A 12,340-nucleotide genomic window follows, 5' to 3' on the forward strand; every position below is an offset into this window, starting at 1 on the left:
TGACTGGAAATTGCTTCTTAGGTCTGGTGTTAGCTAATAGTAATTCTTGAAGGTCTGTTTGTTTTTGGTGCTGGTCCTGAGACTTAAACTCAGGGCCTGGGTACTGTCCTAGTGTAGTTTGCTCAGGGATAATGCTCTGTCCACCACCTGAGCCACAACTTCACTTCTTGCTTTTTTTGGTGGTTAATTGGAGATAAGATCTCATGGACTTTTCTTCCTGGGTTGCAAGTATTAGAAACCTTAAAGAAAAGACTAATGCTTTTCTACTACATAAAATTCAAAATGCAATTTTATGAGGTTACATTATAATGACTGAATGGCTGGGCATAGTGGTGCATGCCTGTTACCATCACAGCTACTTAGGAGGTAAAGGCTCATGGCCCAAAGTTGGTGCAAGAACTTACCCAGAAACACACTAAAAGCAAAAATTATTAAGGACAATGGCTCAAGTGTGGAGCACTCAGCCAGCAAACCTGAGGCACTGAGTTCTTTGACTTCGAATGTTTTATTTTGTCCAATGTTGACAATTTATGCCTACTTTTGGTAAAATACTGAGTTTGTCATTTCAGGGTAAAATATTTGGAGTTCCTGTTCGTGCACTGCCCCATTCTGTTGTACCAGAATATGGAAACATTCCAAGGTAAGCAGAACTGGAAGTGAATCCTGTCAGCCTGCCTTGAAGGGGGCTTAGAAAGAAACAGTTGGTGGATTCACACACAGGTTCCGAGCTGGCAAATTACTGCATTTCTTTTTTTTTTGGGGGGGGGTCTGGTCGTGGGCCTGAACTCTGGGCCTGGGCGCTGTCCTTCAGCTCTTCAGCTCAAGGCTAGCGCTCTCCCACTTGAGCCACAGCGCCACTTCTGGCTTTTTTCTTTTTGCTTATGTGGTGCTGAGGAATCGAACCCAGGGCCTCATGCATGCAAGGCAAGCGCTCTACCACTGAGCCACCTTCCCAGCCCCAGGAATCACAAAATCTGAAAGCTAGGAATGACTAAATTTTTATTACCATTTCTTGGTTCTTTAAAAAAAAATATTGGTAGCACACTCATGTAGTCCTAGCTATTTAGGAGGCTGATATCTGTGGATCATGATTCAACGTCAGCATGAGGAGGAAAGTCTGTGAGACTCCTATCTCCAGTTAATCACCCAAAAGCTGTTAGTAGAGTTGTGGCTTGATAGAGCACTAGCTTTGAGCAAAGTAGCTCAGGGACAGCATTCAGGTTCTGAGTTCAAGCCCCAGGACTAGAACAAAAAAATAACAAAAATCTGTCCAACCCTCCGTGTGCAGGGGTGGCTTGACACTCAGCCGTCACGCACCGGTATAGCTAGATCATCTGTTTACCTGACCTATATTTTGATTTTTTTTTGGGGGGGGGAGTACAAGCTGTTAAATGTATATGTCTCTAAAGCTAACATTGGTTGAGGTTATTGTTTAGAGTTTTTTAAAAAATGAGTATGTGCCTCTAAGTGTGAGCAAGATTGTAAGGCCTGGGATGTATCCTCTTTTTCTGAGTAATAGTGTTGAGGTGAGGGAAACTTACTTTTGGGAAAATGCAGTAGATGGTAGCTATTTATAGCTATGTGTGCTCTCTGAGGTCAGTCTGGCATGTAGACGTCTGGTAAAGAGAAGCCAGAGGAGCTCGGGAAGGAGCTGCTAGGGAGGTAATAGGAGATTGAGTCAGATGGGTCAAGCATCATACAGAATGAGTGAACCATGGATTTGGCACAGCAGAGTCCAGGGCCCACCTTAGTGGGAGTGGTGTCGTTTGAGTATTGAGAGCAAATATGATTGGAGAGAGGTGAGTGAAGTCCCGCCCGGTGCATGTGGGTGAGGCCAGGAACAGCCTTGTGCTGTGACAGGAAGCAGAGCGAGGAGTAGTATTGATTCCGGAGAAAGCTGGGCCTCAGAAGAGTGTAGGAAGCAAGGAGGACCCTGAGAGGAAGCTATCAGAAGGGCTACAGGGACTGGGACCTGGTGCTTGTCTGCCGGGGGTCCCGCCGCAGGGAAAGGTTTCTCTTGCAGCTTTCTTGTGGACGCCTGCACATCTTTGGAAGCCCACATTCACACTGAAGGACTGTTTAGGAAATCAGGATCTGTTACTCGTCTAAAAGCACTAAAGGTAAGCATACCCCTGGGCTACGTATTTGATTTGTACCATTTTCTGATTGGGTTCTTGACGACTGAGATGTTTCGAACTTAATTGATAGAAATTGAGTTTACAAGTAGCTTTTATTCCTGGCAGAAAGAATCTTTTTTTTTTCCCCTGAAGAAATTCTATATCGTTTATATACTGCTTTCAAAGTTTACAGAGGACTTTCAAAATTCATTGTTCTTCTTCCTATAAAGTTATATATTAAAATTTTCTGTTTTAGCCGTATAGAAAGGAGTAATGCATATAGAAATACGTGAAGAGAAAGTTATGAAAGAAAGCTTGTTAGTTACAGATGATAATGGTTCCGTTGTTTGCAATAAGCACTATGTCTGAGGCCTGCTTACGCTGTCTCATTCATTTCAGAGCAAAGTGGATCATGGTGATGAAGGTGGCCTGTCTTCCGCACTGCCGTGTGATGTTGCAGGGCTCCTCAAGCAGTTTTTCAGGGAGTTGCCTGAGCCCATCCTCCCAGCTGATTTGCATGAAGCACTTTTCAGAGCTCAGCAGTTGGGAACAGAGGAGAAGAGTAAAGCTACATTGCTGCTCTCCTGTCTTATGACCGATCATACAGTTGATATCCTGAGATACTTCTTTAGCTTTCTCAGGAATGTTTCTCTTAGGTAAGTGGTAATTAAAAAGTCTTGAGAATGACTTTAATTTCTCAACTTCCTAAAGCTGTACTGCTATAGGACATTATTGATGTCATTGTATAAGTGACATTTATTTGAAACGGAAATTTTGCTAAGGAGTTATTTTCTTACTATATATAAGAACTATAGCCTGTATGTTTTATTTATATAATTTAAGAAACAAATTATTTAATGTCTTTGCCTAGAGTTAGTGTAAAAATGCTTTAATGACATAATTTATAAATTTAACTGTCAACTGAGTGGCTACTGTTCACTGTGTTTTGCTTTTTATGTTTTTGCTACTAGTGAGCATATTTTATTTTACATATATTTACTTTACGTATACTTGCTACCTTCTTATGATTAAAATCCAATAAATGTTCAGATTGTGTGAAGGAGTCCATGTGAGCTCTGATTGGCATGGTTTTTGTGGATCATATTTAAGTGCAGAGAGGCCATGTGTTTTTGGTTCCTGTGTTTTTTCTGTTACTTTGTTCTGTGTTGCTGGGGCTCAGCAGGACTGTGCTTTGTAGGCAAGCTCTACCACTGAGCTTTACTCCTAGTGTTGCGCCTTTTTCTGTAAGCCAGTTGTGTAGATGAACAGAGGGCTAAGTTATTTTGACTTGTGTATAACTGATAAAGATGTCTGTGTAGGGTTCTTGATAGTGTTAGTATAACTTTCTGTGCTTTTAACTTTTCTCTATCCTTAAAGAGCCAGTGAGAATAAGATGGATAGCAGCAACCTTGCTGTCATATTTGCACCAAATCTTCTTCAGACAAATGAAGGGCATGAGAAGATGTCTGCTAACATGGAAAAAAAGCTACGATTACAGGCTGCAGTAGTACAGACTCTTATTGATTTTGCACCTGACATTGGTAAGGTGTAGCTACACTATTGAGTAGTGGGGTTTATTGGAATGAGGGCAGTCCCAGCTGCAAATGAACTAGGAAAGTAGCTGGTAGGAAGTTGGCATATTACTTCTGCACACATTTTAGGGGAATGAGGAAGGGTAATAGTTATCTTTCAACCATTTTCATTAAGGGCGTGTACCAGACTTCATCCTAGAAAAGATGCCAGCTATGTTGGGAATCGATGGTCTGTGTGCTACTCCATTACTGGAAGGTTTTGAAGAAGGTGAATGTGAAACTCCTGGTGAATGCAAGAGGAAACGAAGACAGAGCGTCGGAGGTATGTGATTGTCTCACTTAAGCAAGGTATTGATTTGCTTTTACCTGCCTTAGCTGTGTTATGTGCTTATGGCATAGTTAGAAAAATTAGATACGGGCATGTTAAAAGATTCTAATATTAAGCTGGTGCCTGTGGCTCACACCTATAATCCCTGTACTCAGGAGGTGGAGATGTGGGGATCTAGATTCAGAGCCAGCCAGAGCAGCAATTCTGTGAGACTTTTTTGTTTGTCCTGGGGCTTGAACTCTGGGCGTGGGCACTGTCCCTGCGCTCTTCAGCCCAGGGCCAGTGCTCTACCGCTTAAGGCGCGGTGCCACTTCCAGTTTTCTAGTGGTTTATTGGAGATAAGAGTCTCACGAACTTTCCTGCCTGGACTGGCTTTGGATTTGGACTGTGATCCTCAGATCTCAGCCTCCTGCATAGTTAGGATTACAAGTGTGAGCCGCTGGCACCTGGCTGTGAGACTCTTATCTCCAATTAACTACCAAAAAATTGGAAGTGCAGCTGTGGCTCAAGTAGTAGCATGCACAAAAGCTTAGGACAGTGCCCAGGCTCAGAGTCCAAGCTCTGGGACTAGCACATACACATAAAAAAGTCTTTAGCTCATCTGGAGGTTTTAAGTATTAATAGCATTGATAGGTAAAGGTTATATTTTAATTGATTATGTGATTTTATGTACCTTGCATTTCAGATTTTGTTAATGGAGCCCTCAATAAACTTAAATATAACAGAACACCTTCTATTACACCTCAACAGGATAGAACTGGTATGTGTTTGTTAGATATATATCTAATTCAAAGACAACTATAGTAATTTATTAAAAAAAAATTAGAAAAATAGTTACCTGACTTATTTTAGTTAATTAACCAAGTTGAGTTTCATCAAAGCCAAGTGTTTTCCATGAAGGTATTGTAGTGTGTATTTACTGTTTCATGATATTGCTAATTACATTGGTTAAATTGGACCTAAGATTAGGTAAGATTGTTTTAGTCTTTTGCCATATTTTTAATTTTTTAAATCATTATCTTTACGTAATTGTATTTAATGTTCTTAATCATTTTCAGTTTGGATGTAATTTCAATGCTGTTGAACTTGTAAATATAACCTCATTTTGTTTTAGAACCAGGAATTTATTGTTACATGTTCTATTTTATCCTGTGCCTGTCAGGTTATCAGACAACAAAACCTCTTTTTTTTTTCTGTAGTAAAGAAATGAACTGGTAAATCTTAGTTGTAATGAGAAGCAAACAGATCAGTCTTGGTTTCAACATCTTGAGTATAATTTCTTTCCTCATGTTAGTATTCTTTAATCTTTAATAATTGCAGAGTATTTAGTCATATGATGTGTTTGACAATGGAAATATATCTCCTGCATTTTTGCTATCTCTAAGTAATAGCTTTATAATTGAGAAAAGCTTTAGTATTTTACCAACTCTGGGAGAAACAATAATTGGTTTTTGTTTTCAGGTCAGCTCTCTGTATCACCAGTGATTTTTACACCAAATGCTAAACGCAAATTGCCAGTAGATTGTTCCCATGGCTGCTCAAGTAAGAAAAGGAAGTCCATCAAGCACAGTTTTAACTTTGAGCTGTTGCCCAGCAATCTCTTCAGTAGCAGTTCTACACCCGTATCAGGTAGCAAACAGAACTTAAGAAATGGAGACATAAACAGTCATGACAAATTTCTGTTCTTAGCAATGAGCTATTTCAAATTATTACCACTCTTAAGAGCCAACATTTTATTTTGCGTTTTATCAAATCTGAATGTTTGTAAGATCTGCTGAAGATAGTTTTAATAGTGTGTGTGTGTGTGTGTGTGTGTGTGTGTGCGCGCGTGCGTGCGCGCGTGCGTGCGTGCGTGTGTGTGTGTGTTGAAAGTTTTATTTTGAGCCCAGTGCTGAGCTAGGACCCCTTCTTCCCCAAAATGTGTTCTTTTGCCTATGTTATTTGAAGGTTAGTGCTTCTTGTTGAAGCTGACCTGAACCAGTACTTCTTGCTACTCACTGAAGTGTAAGAACTCTGATGTTTCCATCTACAGTTCTGTCTGTAGTCAGAGATTCTAGACTTAAACTCCCTGAAAGTAACTGGTTTCTCAGTGCTTCCTAATAATCTTCTTACAGTTAGGAACATTTTACCTGCCTTTGCTTGTTAGCATTACAACAAAGAATGACCCTTTGCTTCCTCCTCTAATTGTTCTTCACAATGGGTGAATTTTACTATTATTCAGTTATTAAAAAGTTCAACAGTACTTCCATTACTTTTAATTAACCTTTTTGTTGTTGGTGGTGGTCATGGGGCTTGAACTCTGGGCCTCAACTCTTCAGCTCAAGGCTAACACTCTACCACTTGAGCTACAGCGCCACTTCTGTTTTTTTTGGTGGTTTATTGGAGATAAGAGTCCTACAGACTTTCCTTCCCTGGACTGGCTTTGAACCGCTATCCTCAGATCTCAGCCTCCTAAGTAGCTAGGATTACAGGCGTGAACCACCAGTGCCTGGCCTTAACCATTTTTATTTGACTGTACTTTCTCAATTCAAAGTAAATTCCATCTGTAAGATTGAAAATTAGATGGATTTTTAAGTTTGAGTTTTGGCATTTTTTTCTCAGTTTATAAAGGCAGCAAAATGAATCTGCAGTCACCATGGTAGCTATTTATAGCTTTCTTATTTATGTGATAAATTTATCATTCTGACTGTGCCTCCTTAGGATACATTCTTAGGACGACCAGCCTGTAGCCCAGGACGACATACCTGTGTCACGTTGGGGTGTTATGTCTCTAAAGTCACTGTGGTGGTTATAGTTTTTTCTGTTTTCATGACCTGAAAACCCAAGAATATCTATTTGAAGAGCTTTCTGAGTTTCTGTGCTTGTTGAGTATGTAGTAGAAACGGAGCAAGCCTTTGTTGATAATTTTCACTTCTTGCACACTAAATTCCTATAGTTGATTTCATGTTATAAATGCTGTCAAACAGTTTAATTTTGCTCTGTTGTAACCACAGGTTTGTTCTGAAACATAGCAGTTGCAAAGTTGCAAATGATGACTCATTCTTACTGATAGTTTTGTTTTAAAATATATTCCAGATTCAAGTGGACAGCATTGACTGGCAGGTACATTTTGAATAATCAGATGCCAAATTGTCAGTTTATTTTCTATAATAGCATTTACTAGTATTTTGTACCAGATAATTTATTGGCAATTCCTTGTATATTCACAGTGGTATTTATTTTCATCATAGTGTCTGTCTTCAGAGTATAAAACAGTTTCTCCAATGTGTTTGAGCCTATTTTCTTCTTCAAATGACTACAAAGGTCCAAGCCCAGTACTGCTTGCTTAACCTTTATTTGGTAATTAAAGAGTAAGAAATCAGTACTTTTTTTTTACTTGACCTTGGCCTTCAACCAGAAATTGTGATTTTTCACTTTTGCTTTGAGGTGTCAATAAACACTTTACATCCAAGTGCCACTGTTGCTGTTTTACACTTTGACAGTCCCCATGGTAATATGTGTGGTTATGTTTTACAGTTCACTTTGATACAAGCCCAGAGGGGTCATCTCAAAGTTCCATCTCTCCTGTAGCCATGAGTGGAAATGGTTTGATGAGTACAGATGTGCTGCGGCGGAGTAAAAGGATTGCAAACAAAAGACTTTGCAGGTAATCTAGCTCCCACCTGTTCTAATTGTAGATGCATACTTAGAGATTGAGATCATACCGAAATAGGGATCTTGATTAGATATTTTGTTATTCTACCAAGAATCATGTTGAATCATCATTTTAAAATAATCTTTTGGTCTTTATGTTCTTACTAATCTAGTGCCTTTCATATACCAACCAATGGAAAAACTTTCTAATTTGAGTATTTTGCTTACTTAAAATCTTCATATTGTTGATGTAATTTTAAGTTTTCCTGCTACTTTTAAAAGCTGGAAGTGACTGAATCACTTTTATGATAAACTATTTTATATGCAAACATAATGTGCTCATAATTTAGTTTTAAAAAAAAATGTGCTGGCCAGGCACTGGTGTTTCACGCTTGTAATCTTAGCTACTCAGGAGACAGATCTGAGGATCAAAGCTCAAAGCCAGCCAGGCCAGGAAAATCTGCAAAACTCTTGCCTCCAATTAACCACCAGAAAACTGAAAGTGGTAGAGCACTACCTAGCCTTGAGCAAAAGAGCTCGGGGACAGAACCCAGTCCCTGAGTTCAAGCCCCAGACTGATAAAAACATTGTGCTGCAGGTGTGACCAAGTGGTAGAATTTCTGCTTACCAAGTATGAAGCCCTGCGTTCAAACCCCAGTGCTGAAAAGGATCACTCAATTATTAGCAGCAATAAGAGTTGCTATGGACTTTCTCAAATCCCATTTTATAATATGTTATAAACTGACATTTTAAATTCCACTTTTTTAGGGTAGAATCTGGAAAAGCAGGCTGTTTCTCTCCTAAAATCAATCGTAAGGAAAAAGTTCGAAGATCTCTTCGTTTGAAATTTAGTCTGGGGAAAAGCAGCAGAGATGCCGTAAGTGTTATACCTCATAGATCTGATAGCACAATCTATGGTCTAAGCCTAAAGTACTGTAGGCTTGTTACTAAAAGACACGTTCAGCCCTCCCTCTGCTCTGGCTATTCTCCACTCTTTATAGCCACACCCCTTTCCCAGCACGGCCCTAGAACTGCCATTGTCTAGGTTGCCCGTGAATTCAGGATTGCTCAAAGCAGCATGCGTCCTTACTGGATCACACCTGCTAGCAATCACTTGGTCCTCTGTGCTGGTCTTCCCTTGCCCCTTCCCCATTGCCTTGGCTTCCGCCAAAGCTCCTTGTCCAGGATGAAAAGTGCACCAAGGTCTGTGGCCTTGGCAAAAACAGCACAAAAACTTACTCTTTTAATTAAATAATGCAAGGCTATTTTTAAGTTATACCTCAAAATATCAGGAATATTTGTGTTTATTTTGTTTTCCCAGTGAAGTATGTTTTTATGTCAGCTTTTGATTTCAAAATCCACAGAGTTCTATTTGGTTTGAACCTTTTGAATTAACTAGAATTACTTTTTACAACATTGTCATCTTTTCTTTTCTGCACAGAATGGGTGTTCTGGTGTCAACAGATCCGAGCATGTTGGTCGGCGACTTGCAAATCAACCAAGTTTAAAAACTAGGATCGAATCTGTAAAAACAGGTCTACTTTTTAGCCCAGATATTGGTGAAAGATTATCAAAGAAAGGTACCCTCGTATATGATATGTTAGAATTTTGCCCCAAAATGCTGCTTTAGTTGTTTCTTTAATGGTAAAACATATATAATAATCTGCTGTTTTTAAAAGTTAGAAAAATTTCATGCTTCATAGGGAAAAATACTTAAATTGACAGCTTATTTTTCCATCAACAGTTGGAGGGTGCCTATAAATTAAATAGAAAGATGGTTGACATCTTTATATTATGTCTTCACACATCTTTAATTTTCTGAAGTGTAAATGCTTAATACTCTTACTTGCCATGTGTGGATAGTATTTCAAAACTAGAGATATAAAGTATTAAAAGCACTGACCCTACTTCATTTTAGGTCCTAAAAAGATCAGTAAGTCTGAGGAAAACTTACTAACTCCAGAGCAAATGGATGGAACAAGTTACCGGATGTCTTGGACAGGACCCAGTAATTTGAGTTTCCAAATGGATGTAAATGAAGCGTCTCCAACAATGGGGAATCCTGAGGTGGAGAACTTTCCTTTGGAGCCCAGTGTCATGATTGAAAAGTTACCTGCTCTGTCATGTGAACTCAGGCCTTCTGCTCTGCAGGGCCGGCCTGTGGGCAGCGCCTTAGCGAGCTCCCTCAGTGGGGATGAAAACAGTGTCACCTCAGAAACGGTGGTGAAAATTCAGAGAGCGTTTTCTGAGTCCGGAAGTCATCTTCATGCCCTGATAAGTCACAGACGGTCATCAGTGACTGCAGAGGAGGAAGTAAAGTTAACCGAACCATTGTACATAGAAAGTAGCCCGGAGAAAAGCCTGTGTGAAGCTGATGATGAGACTGTGCGAGAGTCAGAAGAAAAGTATGGAAACGGCAGTGGCAAAGACAAACATTATTCTTCAGAAGTAGATGGCTTACCCCATCAAAGTGAAACACTTGGAAAAGAAGCCACTGGGGGGTGGTACTCAGCTCAGATGAGGGTAGAAGATGAGCTTCATTCAGATATACCAAAAGATCATGTAAGCCAACAGCTCCCCAGTCATGAGCAGGTCCCGGAACAGCAGTCCCCAGGGAACGGTCAGACAACAGAGGTGAAGGACAGCGAGAACAAGAGTGAGGACAAGAAATCCGCAGCTTCCAGCCCAGCTGAGGCTCAGTCCTCTTCCTCACAGCAGAGTGTGTGCGAGGGTTTGGGCCAGTCAAAGCCTAAGCCTGTGGGACCTGCTAAACAGCGTGCTCCGGTAGAAAGCTGTGATGGGACTGTTTGTGAACTCTTGCAAATGACAGAGCCCGGGAAGGTTTCAGACCACATACAGTGGTTTAATAAGTTGTCTTTAAATGAGCCAAATAGAACAAAAGTGAAGTCACCTCTGAAGTTTCAGCGTACACCTGTCCGCCAGTCTGTTCGAAGAATTAATTCTCTGTTAGAATACAACAGACAGCCTGGTAGGCAGAAGCTGGTCATCCCTTGGGATGCAGCTTCGCCCCTGGTCAAGTCTGTGAGCTGTGACAGTGCCCTTCCCTGCCACACAGGGGGGGTGTCAGCAGAGACCTCTGCTTCAGATACTCGCTCAGCTCCTCAGGACCCCAGGGCCTCATCGTGTGAATGGTCGGGTATTGACGGAATTTCAAAGTCGAGCACAGGGCTGCCTTCCAGATCTTTTTCAAAACTAAGGAGACACCCAGAGTCTGTGAATGCTACTCTTCAGCCTAGAGTCTTTAAACAGGAAGTTGTATCTGATGGCCAAATTAAGATTCCCTTGGATGATCTGACTAATCATGATATTTTAAGATCTGGTGTAAATAACAAGGGCTTTCCTTCTGGGATAAAAACAAGGGTCCTTAGGAAACCCTCGGAAAGAGAAAGGGTCTGGTACAAAGGATCTCCAAAACATCCTATTGGAAAGGCTCAGCTGTTACCAACAAGTAGACCTGTGGACTTGTGACTGGCATGTGTACCTGTTGTCAGTGTAAATAAAATTAGTGACTTGGAGGGCAATGGACATGTTAGTTTGTAGCTCAGGGTGACTTTATGTAGTAAATTTTCCTTGAAACTTGATTTTTACCACAGGAACACTTAGAAATTCCATATTTGTGCATATGACTTTTTTCTTAATGATGGCAGTCTTTTAATTTTCCTGCAGTCTTTACTCTCTTCAACAAATCACTGTCTCGATTTACAAACACCTCTGCAAGTGATAATTTTTATTGTACAAACAATAGGAAGAATGGTGCAATTAAACCTATGGGCTTGATTTTCCTCCAAGTCAGAGAAGGTTTCTGAAACAAATGTTCCTACATAAAGGGGAAGAGAGGGTTAGCCTCCCCGATCTTAGGTCTTGAATTACCTTAGTGTTTCTTGAATACCAAACTCCTTAGAAATGAGTTTGCTTGGATGGTACCCCGTGTGCGTCTGGTACCTTGTGTGGACTTGACCAGGAGACGGTCTCGTGGTTACCCTGCGGGTGTTGATTCTTGAAGCCATGCTGTTTTCAAAGGTCATCTGGGCCAATACATGTGTGTCTGTTATACCCGATATGGAAGTTGAAAATGAATTAAGAAGAATAGGGTTAAAGAAATGCAGGTGGCGTTCCCCTTGAAGATGCTTGGTTTTAACGTTTGGATGCTTGATGAATGTCTCTTCCTTTTACTTGGATTAAAAACCGGATGTTTTATCTTGTGTGTACGTGGTCGGTCTTTAACACACGTGGAAGAGACCTGCCCAGAGTGGCTCCACACGCTGGGCCACCGCGTACAGGCGCTGGGCCTGACTGCAGTTGGCCTGTTTCTCAGGCCCAGGGCCCTGGCTGGGACCCCGAGGCCGGGCCCCGCCCCCGGGAGGTAGGCCCCGCCCAGCCTCCGGGCCCCGCCCCAGCGGAGGCAGGCCCCGCCCAGGCGCTGCATGTTCTGAGAAGGCGCTACACCTTTAACACCGGGTTCTCGTGGGCCGCGCGAGGGCCCACTCCCGAAGAGGAGACCAGCCCGGAGCCCTAAACGCCAGCGGAGAACGGTCACGGCCCACCCCTGGCTCCTCCCGCAGGCAGGGACAAAGGGAGCGCGGCAGGGGCGGCGCCAGACTCGGAGTGCAGGGCCGAGGGGCGTGGCTCCGCCGTAGAGGCCCGGCTGGGGGCGTGGCTCCGCCGTAGAGGCCCGGCTGGGGGCGTGGCTTCGCCGTAGAGGCCCGGCT

At 41.7% G+C, this 12,340-nt stretch overlaps 1 protein-coding gene across 2 annotated transcripts; it reads left to right on the plus strand.

Moving 5' to 3' along the window:
- Positions 1–295: 295 nt before the first annotated feature.
- On the plus strand, positions 296–11,278 carry Arhgap11a (Rho GTPase activating protein 11A). Of its 2 annotated transcripts, XM_013010158.1 has the most exons (11): positions 297–640; positions 2,024–2,120; positions 2,517–2,773; positions 3,495–3,658; positions 3,825–3,971; positions 4,663–4,737; positions 5,439–5,606; positions 7,494–7,623; positions 8,379–8,487; positions 9,052–9,190; positions 9,529–11,278. In XM_013010158.1, the coding sequence occupies exons 1-11, from the start codon at positions 531–533 to the stop codon at positions 11,097–11,099; spliced, it is 2,967 nt and encodes a 988-aa protein (XP_012865612.1). In that variant the 5' UTR covers positions 297–530; the 3' UTR covers positions 11,100–11,278. The 2 variants fall into 2 exon arrangements, with proteins under 2 accessions (XP_012865613.1, XP_012865612.1); XM_013010159.1 differs by lacking the exon at positions 5,439–5,606 and having other exon boundaries at positions 296–640.
- Positions 11,279–12,340: the final 1,062 nt, after the last annotated feature.

This window comes from Dipodomys ordii, unplaced genomic scaffold (genome assembly GCF_000151885.1).
Source record: "Dipodomys ordii isolate 6190 unplaced genomic scaffold, Dord_2.0 Scaffold11, whole genome shotgun sequence".
In the NCBI taxonomy this organism is placed as follows: Eukaryota; Metazoa; Chordata; class Mammalia; order Rodentia; family Heteromyidae; genus Dipodomys; species Dipodomys ordii.